Genomic DNA, 12,792 nt, shown 5'->3' with positions numbered 1-12,792 from the left:
TGGCACCGGAGGCAAGGACGTAGGCATGACTGGAACCAAAGGAGGTGGATCAGCCACAGGAAGAGGAAGAGGAGGTGGTGATGTGGGGGAAGCAGCAGCACCGGACCCCACGAAGAACGGAGTAGACTCAAAGAATGTAACATCAGCACATACCAAGGAACGACGAGAACTAGGATGATAACACTTGTACCCTTTCTGAGTTCGGGAATAACCAAGGAAGATACACTTCATGGAACGTGCATCTAACTTGTCAGTCCCGGGACTCAGATTATGAACGAAGCAGACACACCCAAATACCCGAGGAGAAAGCGGAAACGGAGACATGTTGGGGAATAAGACACTAAAAGGAGAACGACCATCAAGGATAGACGTGGGCATCCGATTAATTAAGAAACAAGAGGTGAGCATTGCATCGCTCCAAAAAGTTTTGGAAACATTCATGTGGTGCATGAGGGAGCGTGCCGTTTCTACAAGATGGCGGTTCTTTCTCTCAGCAACCCCATTTTGTTGCGGAGTATAGGTACATGAAGTTTGGTGTATAATGCCATGTTGGTCCAAGTATTCTCGAAAAGATGAAGACAAGTATTCACGACCATTATCAGAACGGAAAATTTTGATGTGAACACCAAATTGATTGCGGATCTCAGCATAAAATTTCTGGAAGATGGAAAATAATTCACTTCTTTCTTTCATTAAATAGAGCCACGTCATTCTTGAACAGTCATCAACAAAAATAACAAAATATCGGTATCCATTATATGACATCACTTTATAAGGACCCCAAACATCTGAATGAATTAAAGAAAAAAGACTCGACACACGGTTATCGACCCTAGAACGAAAGGGAACACGATGGTGTTTCCCAAATTGACAAGACTCACAATCTAAAACAGAAAGTTGACTCAATGAAGGGACTAAGGACTGCAACACTTTCAGCGAAGGATGACCAAATCTACAGTGCCACTGGAGAGGAGAAATGGATGACTGAAGAGCCGTTGACGTTCGTCCACCACCATCAAGATAATACAGTCCACCGGCTTCATGCCCTCCACCAATCTTCATCCCCGTCTTGAGATCCTGAAAAACACACATAGAAGGGTAAAAAGTGATGGAGCACTTAAGTGACTTGGTCAGCTTACTAACAGACATAAGATTAAATGGAAGCTTAGGTACATATAAAACAGAGGATAGGGATACAGGGTCTAGGTCAACATTACCAACACCACAGATAGATGACGTGGAGCCATTAGCAAGGGTAACAGATTGTGATGTTGAGCAATGAGTGAGAGATGAAAACACACCTGGAGTTCCCGTCATGTGATCGGAGGCTCCAGAGTCAATAATCCAGGGGTTGGGTGTGGATGCCAAACAAGCCATACCTGAGTGTGCAAAGGAAGCTGTGTTCTGCTGCGACTTGGATTGAACAAACCTCTCATACTCATCACGAGGAACACTCACCATCTCCTTGCCTGGACCATCTGAGGGAGTAGAAGGCATCGGGTCAGCTGACCGTTTCTCCTGTGTAGGGCTGAAACTGGTGTCACTAGTCATGGCATGGTTGGCCCACGTCGAGGGAGGACCATGTAAGTCATAGCAGTAGTTAATGGTATGTCCATCCAAACCACAGTGAGTACACTTCCGTGGACCCGAGCCACGTCCTCTACCACGAGCTCCCCCTGAATCTCTGCCTCCAGTACGACCACCACCACGGATATGTGTAGATCCACCACTACCACTCCTGCCAGGCTGGGTTCCTCGAGTCCCACTTCTGCCACCTCGGCCTCTTGACACTGCAAATGCTGATTTATCGGAGACATTAGAGTCCATAGATCCAATGGAAGCCCTCCGAAGACGAGCAAACACCTCCTCTAAAGATGGAAGAGCAGATCCCCCTAGTATCTGGGCTCGTACTGGTTCATACTCAGACTTCAGCCCCACCAGAAACCGTGTTACATCAAGCTGCTCTCGCTGTTGCTGTTGAACTTTGACATCTGAAGTGAGAGGATGATAGACATTTAACTCATTACGGATATTCCTCACATTGGCATAGTACTCCTCAAGGCTCTGATTTCCCTGTTGCAGATTGAAGTATTCCTGATACAGTTGATATACCCTAGTGGTATTATCCTGACCTGAATACAGTTTCTTGGCATGATCCCACACCTCTTTGGCTGTGTCAAGAAACATGAAGTTCACACTGATTTTGGGTTCCATACTGTTCCACAACCATGTAATGATCTGTGCATCTTCCTGTTCCCAGTCTTCATACTCCTGAGAATTAGCGGGGGGTTTCTCCTCTCTTATATGCTTCACTTTCTTCTTCGCCTTCAGAAAAACCTCTACAGACTTGGCCCAAGGGACATAATTCTCTCCATTCAGTTTAATGGAGGTCATTTGGACATTCAGGTAGTCAGTAGATATCATGACACTAGGTTTACTATCACTGTTATCTGCCATTGCCGAACTCCCTTAATTCTGAGCACTGAATTAGGAGCACTACACACTGCACACTACACACAGACACTTCATCGAAATCTGCACACTGATTTGAACAGCTGAGAACTGCAACACCACAAACCCTACTCACCGAAGTCTGTACACTGATTTCAGCAGTATTAAATGTTGAAAACTACAACACCACAACCCCTACTCACCGAGGTCTACACACTGATTTCAGCGATATCAAAAGCTGAAAACCACACTTGTAACACCACCAACATTAATCCACAACTATAGGAAGCTTCACCATTAAGTAGACACTATTGCCATTCGAATCACACACAAACCAGAATAAACCCTAGCATACTGCAATCTGAGAACCCATCATGCGAACTGTACTACACCTCTCATGTATTCCATAACAAAAAAAAATATATAAAAAAAAACTTTACCTCATCGCCTGAAGGCCAACCATACGAAGGGCTGAGACACCACTGCACCACACGTACCAGCCCTAACTAGGGCTTAGAAACCACAGCAACCAATCACCAACGACACAATCGGAGGCATAGAGACCTCCTAGGGAAGAGGGCGATCACTCCTTTTCAGCCCTTTTCCCAGTCTCCAACTCACAACTGAGAACCCCAAGTGAAACCCTAATTCGAATGCGCAGAAGGCAGAATTCTAGCAAGTCTGATTTGGTGAACCTAGCTCTGATACCATGTTGAAGTTTGACCTGCCATAGAATTCTGTCTTGTTCGTTGACTGTAGAGTAAAGTAGACAGCAAGAAGTAGGAGAGGAAAGAAGAAAAGAGAGAAGAGAGAAAAGAGAGAAAGGCTGGTTCGAATTAGGGAAAAAAGTTAATCCCTTGATTCGGCCAGACCTATTATTATATTATTGACTTATTGAAAAAGACTTGAGTGCCCTTCTTTAAGTAAGAGGCACTCGAACTAACATAACAGTACACATCAGCATTCTCAACAAGTACAAAGACTGAAATACCCCTTCACTAACACCACTAACAGTTAGCATCTTTAATTTTTGAGAAAGAGTAACTTTCATTAAACCAAAAGAGAGGGAGGGGTGTACATGATCATGAGATGATGTACACAAAGAGGAGGTCTTAGCAACAAAAAGAACAAAAACTCACGATGCAGGTAAAATATTTGCACTATACAAAAAACCCCTTCCCGATCCTGATTCAGCCAGCCTCCAAGGCTTAGTCCCTTTCTTGTTAATTCAGCCAATCACATTCCTGGAATCTCCCACTAGAAGAGACTCCGCCTGGAGGGATTTAGCTATCTGGTGGCCTGTTAGTTGTGCTTGGACCTCAGCTTCTGAGGCATCAGCAGTGGTTGGTCCACTGAAGGCCCACAGGCTCCCACCAGGATTTAAAATGACTTCTCCAATTCCAGCAGCTGGTGGAGACTCATGATTTCTTCTTAGATTACTATCAAGAAGGTGGGTAAAAGCACTGTCTGGCCTTGGAGAGAGAGCAGATTGTAGGATTTCCAAGAGATTTCTGTCCAGATCACCATAGTAAATGCTTCTGAAGCTCCTATTAGTCAGCATCCAGTAGTTAAACAAAGCCAGGATACACCTTTTCAAAACCCTCTAGAGAACTGCACTTGTTTTCAAAATTTCTTTTGTTGTGCTCTTCCCAGATGCTCCACATGACAGCATAAAATACTGCAGTCCAATACACATTACTCCTCTTTCCCAGAGTTGGGAGCTTCCAGTGGAAGCTGTCTTCTCTAACTAGGTCAAGAAAAAATTGCCAGACTACAAGCCACCTTACAGTTGATAAGATGGTGACTATGGGTTAGCATCTGCTATCCATCCTTTTTGTGCCATGCAAGATTAATTACTATTCATTGAATGGTTGTCACTTGAATCTCAGGATACAATATATGAGTTAATGATAAAAAAATCTTATGATATCTAAGATTTTTTTTTGAAAAAGGTAATGTAATTTTATTAAGAGGAGACAAAGATTACAAAGCGCCCTATTCAGGAGGAACAGACCTGAACCAGGGGCCTAGGAACAGAATTACAATTTACAACTCAAATAAACTGTTTTTTCCTTGATATTTGTTTATTTGGCCACCGGATCAAAATTATATTAAAATGAGAAAAAATGAGAGATAAGTAATGGTACAAGGAAAAGGAACTGCAGGTGAAAGGATGATTACAGACCACTGGGTTGGCATTGGCAATCATACCTTCCATACCCTTTTAATACAAAAATACATAGGACCTAGTCCAGAATGGACAGGCCCCAAATTAATTCATTTTCCCCATCCACTTGTAGCTAGAGAATTTGCTAACTCATTGCAGATCTCCATACCCAATCAGATGTTCCTTCTTGCTGCTAGAGCTCTTGCTTATTTAAGACGAGGATAAAGAAACCAAGGGACTTCCTGTCCATCCAACATCCAGCCAATCATAACCATGTTAGTTCTCCTTGACCTCCAGTCTATTGTAGCCTAGGAAATGGATCAAGTGATGCCCCTGCACCAGTGGAGCCTCAAGGCCCCAAACAAATAATCCATTACCTGTTGGATTTGAATGGAGTGCAGCAGTCACCCCTCAAAGCTTCTCAATGCCCCGATATCCAAAGTTCCTTGAATATTCAAGTATCACCCATTAAATGGTTTGATATCTCCCTACAAGGGAGGGGACTAACCTGATGAATAATATATCTGGAAACTGATGATGAAGCCCCCAGTTGACTGCCCTCTAAGCAAGGCTCTAAGGCACCTTGACAGCATGTCTTGATCTGCACATTGTAGATGTCAACGGTTGACGATACTATGTGGTATCTTGTCCTGCACTCTCAATGTATTGCTAATCCATGCCAATTTTTTTTCATTGGTTGTGCTTCAATCATTCATATCATATTAGCACCCATATCTACATTGTAGACCAATGATTTATTTTCTCAAAAGTCAGTTGTCATCTTCCCACAGATGAGATGCAGCCTTAAACCAATGGAGTAACATTAGGTAATGTGTTCAATGGTATGGCTACTGCCCTATGGCCCTCATGTGAAACTCTGATCTCCACCCAGTTAGCCTGTCCTTTTGTGTATATGTCTATGAGTTAAGTGCCTTTGTTGATGTCTCAACTGGGGCTTGTCCAAAAAGAAGTTATCTGCATCAAAGGTTCTCTCTGCCATCTGCTCTGGGTACCTGTCAGTTACAAGTGACAGAGTGAGTACCTAGGAGTTCTTTCAATTTCTAGAAAAATTTCTTCTCAGTCTCAATACTTTTATTTTTTATTTTTTTCTTTTCTTTTCTTTTTTCCATAGATGGTGGTTAGATGGATACCCTTAAGAGAGTAATTAATCATGGTATGTCTTTTGTTGTCCTCTGCTGGTTACTGCCAAGTAATATCTGGTCCAAGCTTTTCAGTAATAAAATTGATAGAATGTGATTATGAGTCCTTATTTGCAGGCAGGACCAAATTCAAACTGCTTCTAGCTTGCCACAAAACAAATTTAAATGTTCTCCCCACCCACCCTTTTCTATTGATGGGCAGTAAGATCAAGAAAAGTTTAGTAGAAACAGAATTATATGAGTACAAAGAAAGATACTCGCATAATGGGACAACTGAGAGACTAGTACAAGAGCCCTATCTCATCTCAAACTATTGAAGTTTAGCTTGATGAACCAGCCATGGGGGGTAGGTGGGTGGGTAGAAGCGTAAAGTCTTAGCTGAAGTAGGATGTATATCATTTGCTTTCAGATGTGGTCTTTCCACCGTAACCATGTTCTCATGATGATATCATTTGCTTTCAGGTTGGAATACTTAAACGTGTTCTTGAGGAGGTGGAAAAAGTGATGAAAGAGTTCAAAGGCATGCTTTACAAGTCAATGGAAGATCCACAAATAGACCTAGCGGATGTAAGTTCTTATTCACTTTGTTTGTGTTTGTCTGCAGTATTTTGTCATTCTGAATCCAAATACATGTGAAGAAGCATTTGACATGAAGCATGCTTCATTTCTTGTTGAATGGGTAATTGTGTTATAATAAATATATAAGTTTGGGAATAATATTCATGGTTGTAAGGAGAACTGCAAATGGAATGGTTGATGTATTGGATAAACAGGCAGTTAATAGACCTAAGGTTGCATGGGCTATAAGCAGCCTTGCAATATGAGAAATGATGATGGTGTATCATCATCATCATACATGCCTTACCCCAACTATATGGGGTCAGCTACATGAATCCTGTTTCGCCATTCCGTTCTATTTAAAGCTATATCCACTGTTAAACTATTAGTGCTTAAATCATTTCTTACTACTTCTACCCATGCCCTTTATGGTCTACCCTGAGCTCTTCTAGCCCCTTCAATGTGTAGCAAATCACTTCTAATTGGCACAATTGTTGGTCTTCTATGCATGTGCCCAAACCATCTTAGTTTACTCTCTCTCATTTTATCACATATTGGAGCTACTCCTAGTTCCTAGGTTCTTATGGATAACTTCATTCCTAATCCTATCCTTTCTAGTTTTTCCACTCATCCATCTTAGCATTCACGTTTTTGCCACATTCATTTTCTGGACATGTTTTTTGACTGCCCAACACTTTGCTTCATACAACATAGCTGGCCTTACAACTGGTTTATAGAATTTTCCTTTTAATCTAAGTGGTATTCGCCTATCACACAAAAGTCTAGATGCACACCTCCATTTTTCCGATCATGCTCTAATTCTTTGGGTGTCATCCTCCTCAATCTCTCCCTTGTTATGAATTATTGAACCAAGGTATTGAAAATGGTCACATTGAATTATCTCTTGGTCTCCAATCCTAAGTGTATCTTGATTTACATTCCTATTATTACTAAATTTACATGTCATATACTCTGTTTTTTTTTGATAATTCATGTCATATACTTTGTTTTGGTCCTACTTATTTTAAAACCTCTTGTTTCTAAGGCATTTGTCCATAAACTTAATTTTGCATTTAATCCTTCATTAGTTTCATCAATTAAAACAATGTCATCCGCAAACAACATGCACCATGGAGCTTCCTCCTGAATATGTTTAGTTAATTCATCTATGATCAGTGCAAATAGATAACTATATTTTAAAACCTCCTGATGATGGTGATCCTGTCCATTATTCTTTAATATAGTTGAGCACATGGACATGCTTCCTAGAACCTTTCGTGCATGTTATTTAATATGGTCAATCACACTAACTGCATGCTGATGGGCATCCAGAGATTTGCCTGCGTTTCAAGAGGATCCTGAAACTGGTCCTTTATGATATTGAGATCTTTAAGAGGTATAAGAGGTGTGGGATCTATTTTATATACAAAGCTAAATTTTCATGTAAAAGTACGAACTTAAATAAAAGTAAGACTGGCTTTCATTCACAGGTTGGAAGTAAAGACATAGAGCAATTAAGTAAAGTCTTGTCAAAACTTGAAAGATTGGATAATGAAGGTGAAAGAAACATGTTTTCTTTCACTTTTTAGCACATGCATTTTGATCACAAGCACCGCAGGCTTCTCTATACCTAAATAAAAGTAAGACTAGCTTTCATTCACAGGTTGGAAGTAAAGGCATGGAGCAATTAACTAAAGTCTTGTGCAAACTTGAAAGATTGGATAATGAAGGTGAATGAAACATGTCTTCTTTCACTTTTTAGCACATGTCTTTTGATCACAAGCACCACAGACTTCTCCCTACTATATATCCCTAATTTTAGCACTTTGCCTGCCACTAGCTGCTCTGATCTGTGAAATAAGTGACACATAAGAATATAAATTGCAATATCAAATATCAATCCATCTTTATATTAATTATGTATTAGGAAGTTGTTTCAAAATTTTGGAATTTATGAACAATATAAGATAGGTATTGGAAAAGCTGACGGACCACTGCTTGGTGCATTGATAAAATCTTCAGGCTGACAAGCATGAAAGAACACACTCTGTAGTCTGATAGTGTCCACTTTTTGCAAAAAAAAAAGTTAAAAGTTAGGTCTGTATCCAGTCCAGCCCTCCCAAGACCCTGGATAGGCAGGACAAAATGGCTCTTTAGGTATTGGAAAATCTGGGAAAAATTGGTTGTACTCCATTTTACTGGTATCCTTCTGTTTAGTAGAGAGTCTTGACAGAAAACTTGTGAACTTTGCATGTATTATAGTTTGCATGATTCCATTTATATGAGTCACTAGTCTTATGCTTGGTAACTAGCAATGCATGCTTACTTCCATGAAGATCTTATACATCTATTATGGGCTAACCATCGTAACTTGTCTTCAAATCATTATCAGCTTGAAAACACTGTGAGACTGTTGTTGGAGTTGGATCCTGAGTCAGATCCAGTTTGGCATTATCTAAATATTCAGGTTAGCAGAACTATTATTGTTGGTGAGATCCATAACCAGGTCATATTATTGAAGTTTTTTTTTTTTTTTTTTTTTTTTGAAGGCACTTATCTATTTGCTTGCTGCATGGGGTTTAAATTCCTTAGTCTTTTGCACCACATATTTGGTTCTGGTTAAGTTACCTAGGTTTATCTTTTGCAGAATAACAGGATTCGGGGCTTGCTTGAACAATGCACCTTAGATCATGAAGCAAGAGTGGAAGCTTTGCGTAATGAGATCCGTGAGAAGGCACTTTCTGATGCAAAGTGGAAGAAAATCCAACAAGATTCAACCGAATCTGTAAGTGCACTTGTTGATCTTAAATTGTGTGGAGAAAAGCTAATCTATAGATCACCACGTCTAATTGCATTCAATGCTTAATGCACTTGATACTTGTCTTTTCTGTTATCATCAGTCAGATGTAGCCGATTCAAATATTGTTGGAGATGCTCATTTCTCAATAGATTCATTGTCGGTAGATTTGGCTGCTGAAGATGTGGATGCACTGAGAGGAAGGTATATCCGCAGGTTAACTGCTGTTCTTATTCATCATATACCTGCCTTTTGGAAAGTAGCAGTTTCTGTCTTCAGTGGGAAATTCGCAAAGGTATTTCCAATTCTTAAACATAAACCCTCTAGCATATCAAATATGAATATTTAATACAATGCTGCTTCAAAGATCTTGAAATTGCATTTCAGGATACATTCATTTAAGTTTGTTAGTTCGTTGTCATTAAAGCTTTATGACTTATCCTTGTTTCCTTGTAGCTTATAGTTGCATCTCTTTGCTCCAAAACATGGCAAAATGTAGGATTCTAGACTGCAAATTTGTACCTTGGATACCAGTGTTTTCTCTAATTGTGGGAAAACTATCATACTTCTCTTTTCTGGAGAACAATTGGGGATTACCACAACAGATATATTTCTCTTTTTCTTAATCTCTTTCAACTTGACCTAGCCAGTGCTCCCTTAAGTTTCATTGTCATGTGACAGCAAGAACCCCTGTTCAGTTAGCTGCCAATTTATCAACAAACGAGATAGCCTCATTTTTGTTGTTGCTACTTGCTACTGCTATCATGTATCACTCGTGCTATTGCGGCCAATTTATCAACAAACTCTTGGCTTTTGTTCTGGACTTTAGTATGCATGGTTGCAACTACTACCACCTTAAAACCATTAGGACTTGAAAGCCAAAAATTAATTGACTGTTAGATTCTGTAAAATTTGCAGTTAGCAAAGCATTAATTAAAAACATTTCCACCTGTCACTGAGGTTGGAAGTGGTTTAGATCTGTAGAGAAACTCCATTACCGTTTCTATTATACATACTTAAAAATGACTATACTGCATATAGTTTGATACACATTTATTATTTATAAAATTATTCTGTTACTGATTAAACAAAATCTGTAGAGAAACTCAATGTGTTGGGGATGGAATCAGGGTGATCATGGGCTAGGCTTCTGGGCTTATGACTTTAAATACAAAACGTTAGATATATATGATATTTTATATTATATGACACCTAGTATGTGCATAAAATTTATGTCGTACCTTATTTATATAATACAAATTGCAATATAAAATAACACAGACACATACATACAAAAGTACAAAACCTAGGGCTAAGCCTGGAAATTTCTGGGCCGAGCTACAAATGGTCGCCCCTAGAGCGGATGAAGGAGCAACTGTGTAAATTTCCTTAGTTGATTTCCTATTTGAATTAATAGAATGATTGAGTGGGCTGATTAGGTTAATCTATTCTTTCTCTCCAAATCTCCAATATCTTTTCTTCTCTATTTTCCCCTTCTTCTTTATCCATTTTCTTCAATCTGGTTTGCAACTAAATCACCAATTCACCATTAATAGTTGATGTTGATGTCTGAACAACTTCAGGCCTGGTTGGATAGAAATTGACCAGGGATGATATAGTGATTACTGGTGATAAAGAGACTTCAGGAAATTCATATTAACTCTTTTTTTTTTTTTCCTTTTCTGAGAGTCTATTTGTAAATAGCTAATTTTTTTATGTTTCTTTTTATATATTCCTATTGTACAAGGCCTTGGTGTACATGGGTGCTGATGTATTCCTTTGGATGAATTTGTACATGAATATAATACCTATTAAGAAATTATAATGCTGTCTCTCATCATCGCAGTGCTAGAGATGTTATAGAAATGGAGAGGGAGGTGTATTGATCATTAAGGGTTGGGGTATTCATGATCATGTGGTGATCTGGGGTGTTTGGGAAGAAATGAATAATTACACATTTGATAATAAGGCCAGGTCTCAGGAAGACTTGGTTTCACACACTACTCATAGCCAAGGATCAAATTATCAATGCGATATCAGTGACCATGGAAACACATGGATACACCAATACAAATAGTGTTGGGAGGTTTTGAAAGTTTGGGAGCAAAAGGTAACCCTCTCATGCATTGAAAATAAATAAAATAAAAAAACCAAGAGTGTTTTTTTTTGAAAGAAGGTAAAGTATGATTATATTAATAACTGGTCCTTTGTACAACGAGAATCTGTACAAAAAAGGACCTAAAAAAAGGTCCACTCTCAAAAAAGTATGATCAGAAGTAACATCTTTGAAATTAGAATGTATTGACAACCAGCTCCTAATGACATCTATGGCTAAATTAATGACCTCGGCTTCAGAAGAGGATTTCTTCTCAAACAGCCTTGTATTTCTTTCTGACCACACAAAAGCCCATAGCACTTCTGGAGGGACAGAAGCCCAGCAAAGTCTCCCTTTTTTTGGAAAGTCCAGAAATCTTCCATTCTTCCAAAAGAGCTTTAACTGATGCTGACATGCACCAGTTCAGATTCAGGGATTTCAAAAAGTGGCTCCATACTGTAGTGCTAAGCTTACAATATAGGCAGAGATGTCCAACTGACTCCACCTCCTCATTACATAGACAGCACCTGATATCTGGAATGCTCGTTCTTTTTTTTATCAACATTTCCTTAGACAAACATCTCTCCAAAGCTGCAACCCAAACAAAGAACTTAATTTTTGTAGGAGCTAGATTCCCCCAAATGGCCTGACTAGGAAAAGGAGATTCAGTCCTCACTAGCTTATAATAGAAGGATTTAACTGTGAAAACTCCAGTTTTGGTCCCTTTCCAGATTTTTTGTGTCTTGGGAATGGAGATTTAGTTGCTGGCTTTGTAACAGAGAGAGAAGGTCAGCAACCTGCTGAATTTCCCAGTCATTGAAACTCCTAAATGAGGGAGTCCAACACATGCTATTCTCCTGAAATCTGAATGTGTCTGCCACTAAGGCTTCTTTGTCTAAGGCCACATTGTACAAGTCAGGAAACATCTCCTTTAGGGGCCTGTCACCAATCCAGTGGTGTGACCAGAATTTCACTTTTCTTCGATCTCCCACTTTAAAACTGATGCAGTCGGAGAACTTTCTAGCTGCCTTACAAATTCCTTTCCATACTCCACAACCATAGGTTTGAGGGGGTGGTCCAGCATCCCACCCATTGTTCCTTAGGCCATACTTCTCTATTACTTTTCTCCAGAGATTATTTGGTTCAGTTGAGAATCTCCACAGCCAACTTCCCAATAAAGCTATGTTGAACAACTTCAAATGTCTTAACCCTAAATCACCTTGTGATTGAGGTTTGCAGATTTGATCCCAGCTCACTAAATGATACTTGTGAGTCTCTTTCCAGCCTTTCCAAAGAAAGTTTCTCATCTTTTTCTCCATTTTCTTTGCCACCTCCGATGGGATAGCAAAAAGTGTCATAAGGTAAGTTGGAAGACTAGCTAACACACTTTTGGTTAGTGTGACCTTTCCACCTTTAGAGAGGTACCTTGACTTCCAAGTTGACAATTTTTGATCCATCCTTTTTAGAACTGTTCACCAAATAGCTTTGGAAGTACATTTAGCTCCAAGGGGCAGACCCAAGTAACTTGAGGGCAGGCTTCCCACTTTGCATCCCAATAACTCAG

At 39.6% G+C, this 12,792-nt stretch overlaps 1 protein-coding gene across 2 annotated transcripts in view; it reads left to right on the top strand.

Annotated features, from left to right (window-relative positions):
* The window catches only part of LOC104599887 (exocyst complex component SEC5A-like), a 71,740-nt gene that overhangs the window by 28,954 nt on the left and 29,994 nt on the right, over positions 1-12,792 (top strand). For both annotated transcript variants that reach the window (XR_016076027.1, XM_010262631.3), the window contains exons 7-10: positions 6,241-6,345; positions 8,729-8,803; positions 8,984-9,121; positions 9,237-9,428. Coding sequence is in view for 1 of the 2 variants with exons in the window: in XM_010262631.3 (XP_010260933.1) it covers positions 6,241-6,345; positions 8,729-8,803; positions 8,984-9,121; positions 9,237-9,428 (510 nt within the window). In the remaining variant the exon portion in view is untranslated. The remainder of the gene's footprint in view (positions 1-6,240; positions 6,346-8,728; positions 8,804-8,983; positions 9,122-9,236; positions 9,429-12,792) is intronic.

This window comes from Nelumbo nucifera, chromosome 5 (genome assembly GCF_055504915.1).
Source record: "Nelumbo nucifera cultivar China Antique chromosome 5, China Antique-T2T, whole genome shotgun sequence".
In the NCBI taxonomy this organism is placed as follows: Eukaryota; Viridiplantae; Streptophyta; class Magnoliopsida; order Proteales; family Nelumbonaceae; genus Nelumbo; species Nelumbo nucifera.
The sequence above is the reverse complement of the archived record's forward strand: the minus strand, read 5'-3'. Positions and strand labels throughout refer to the sequence as shown.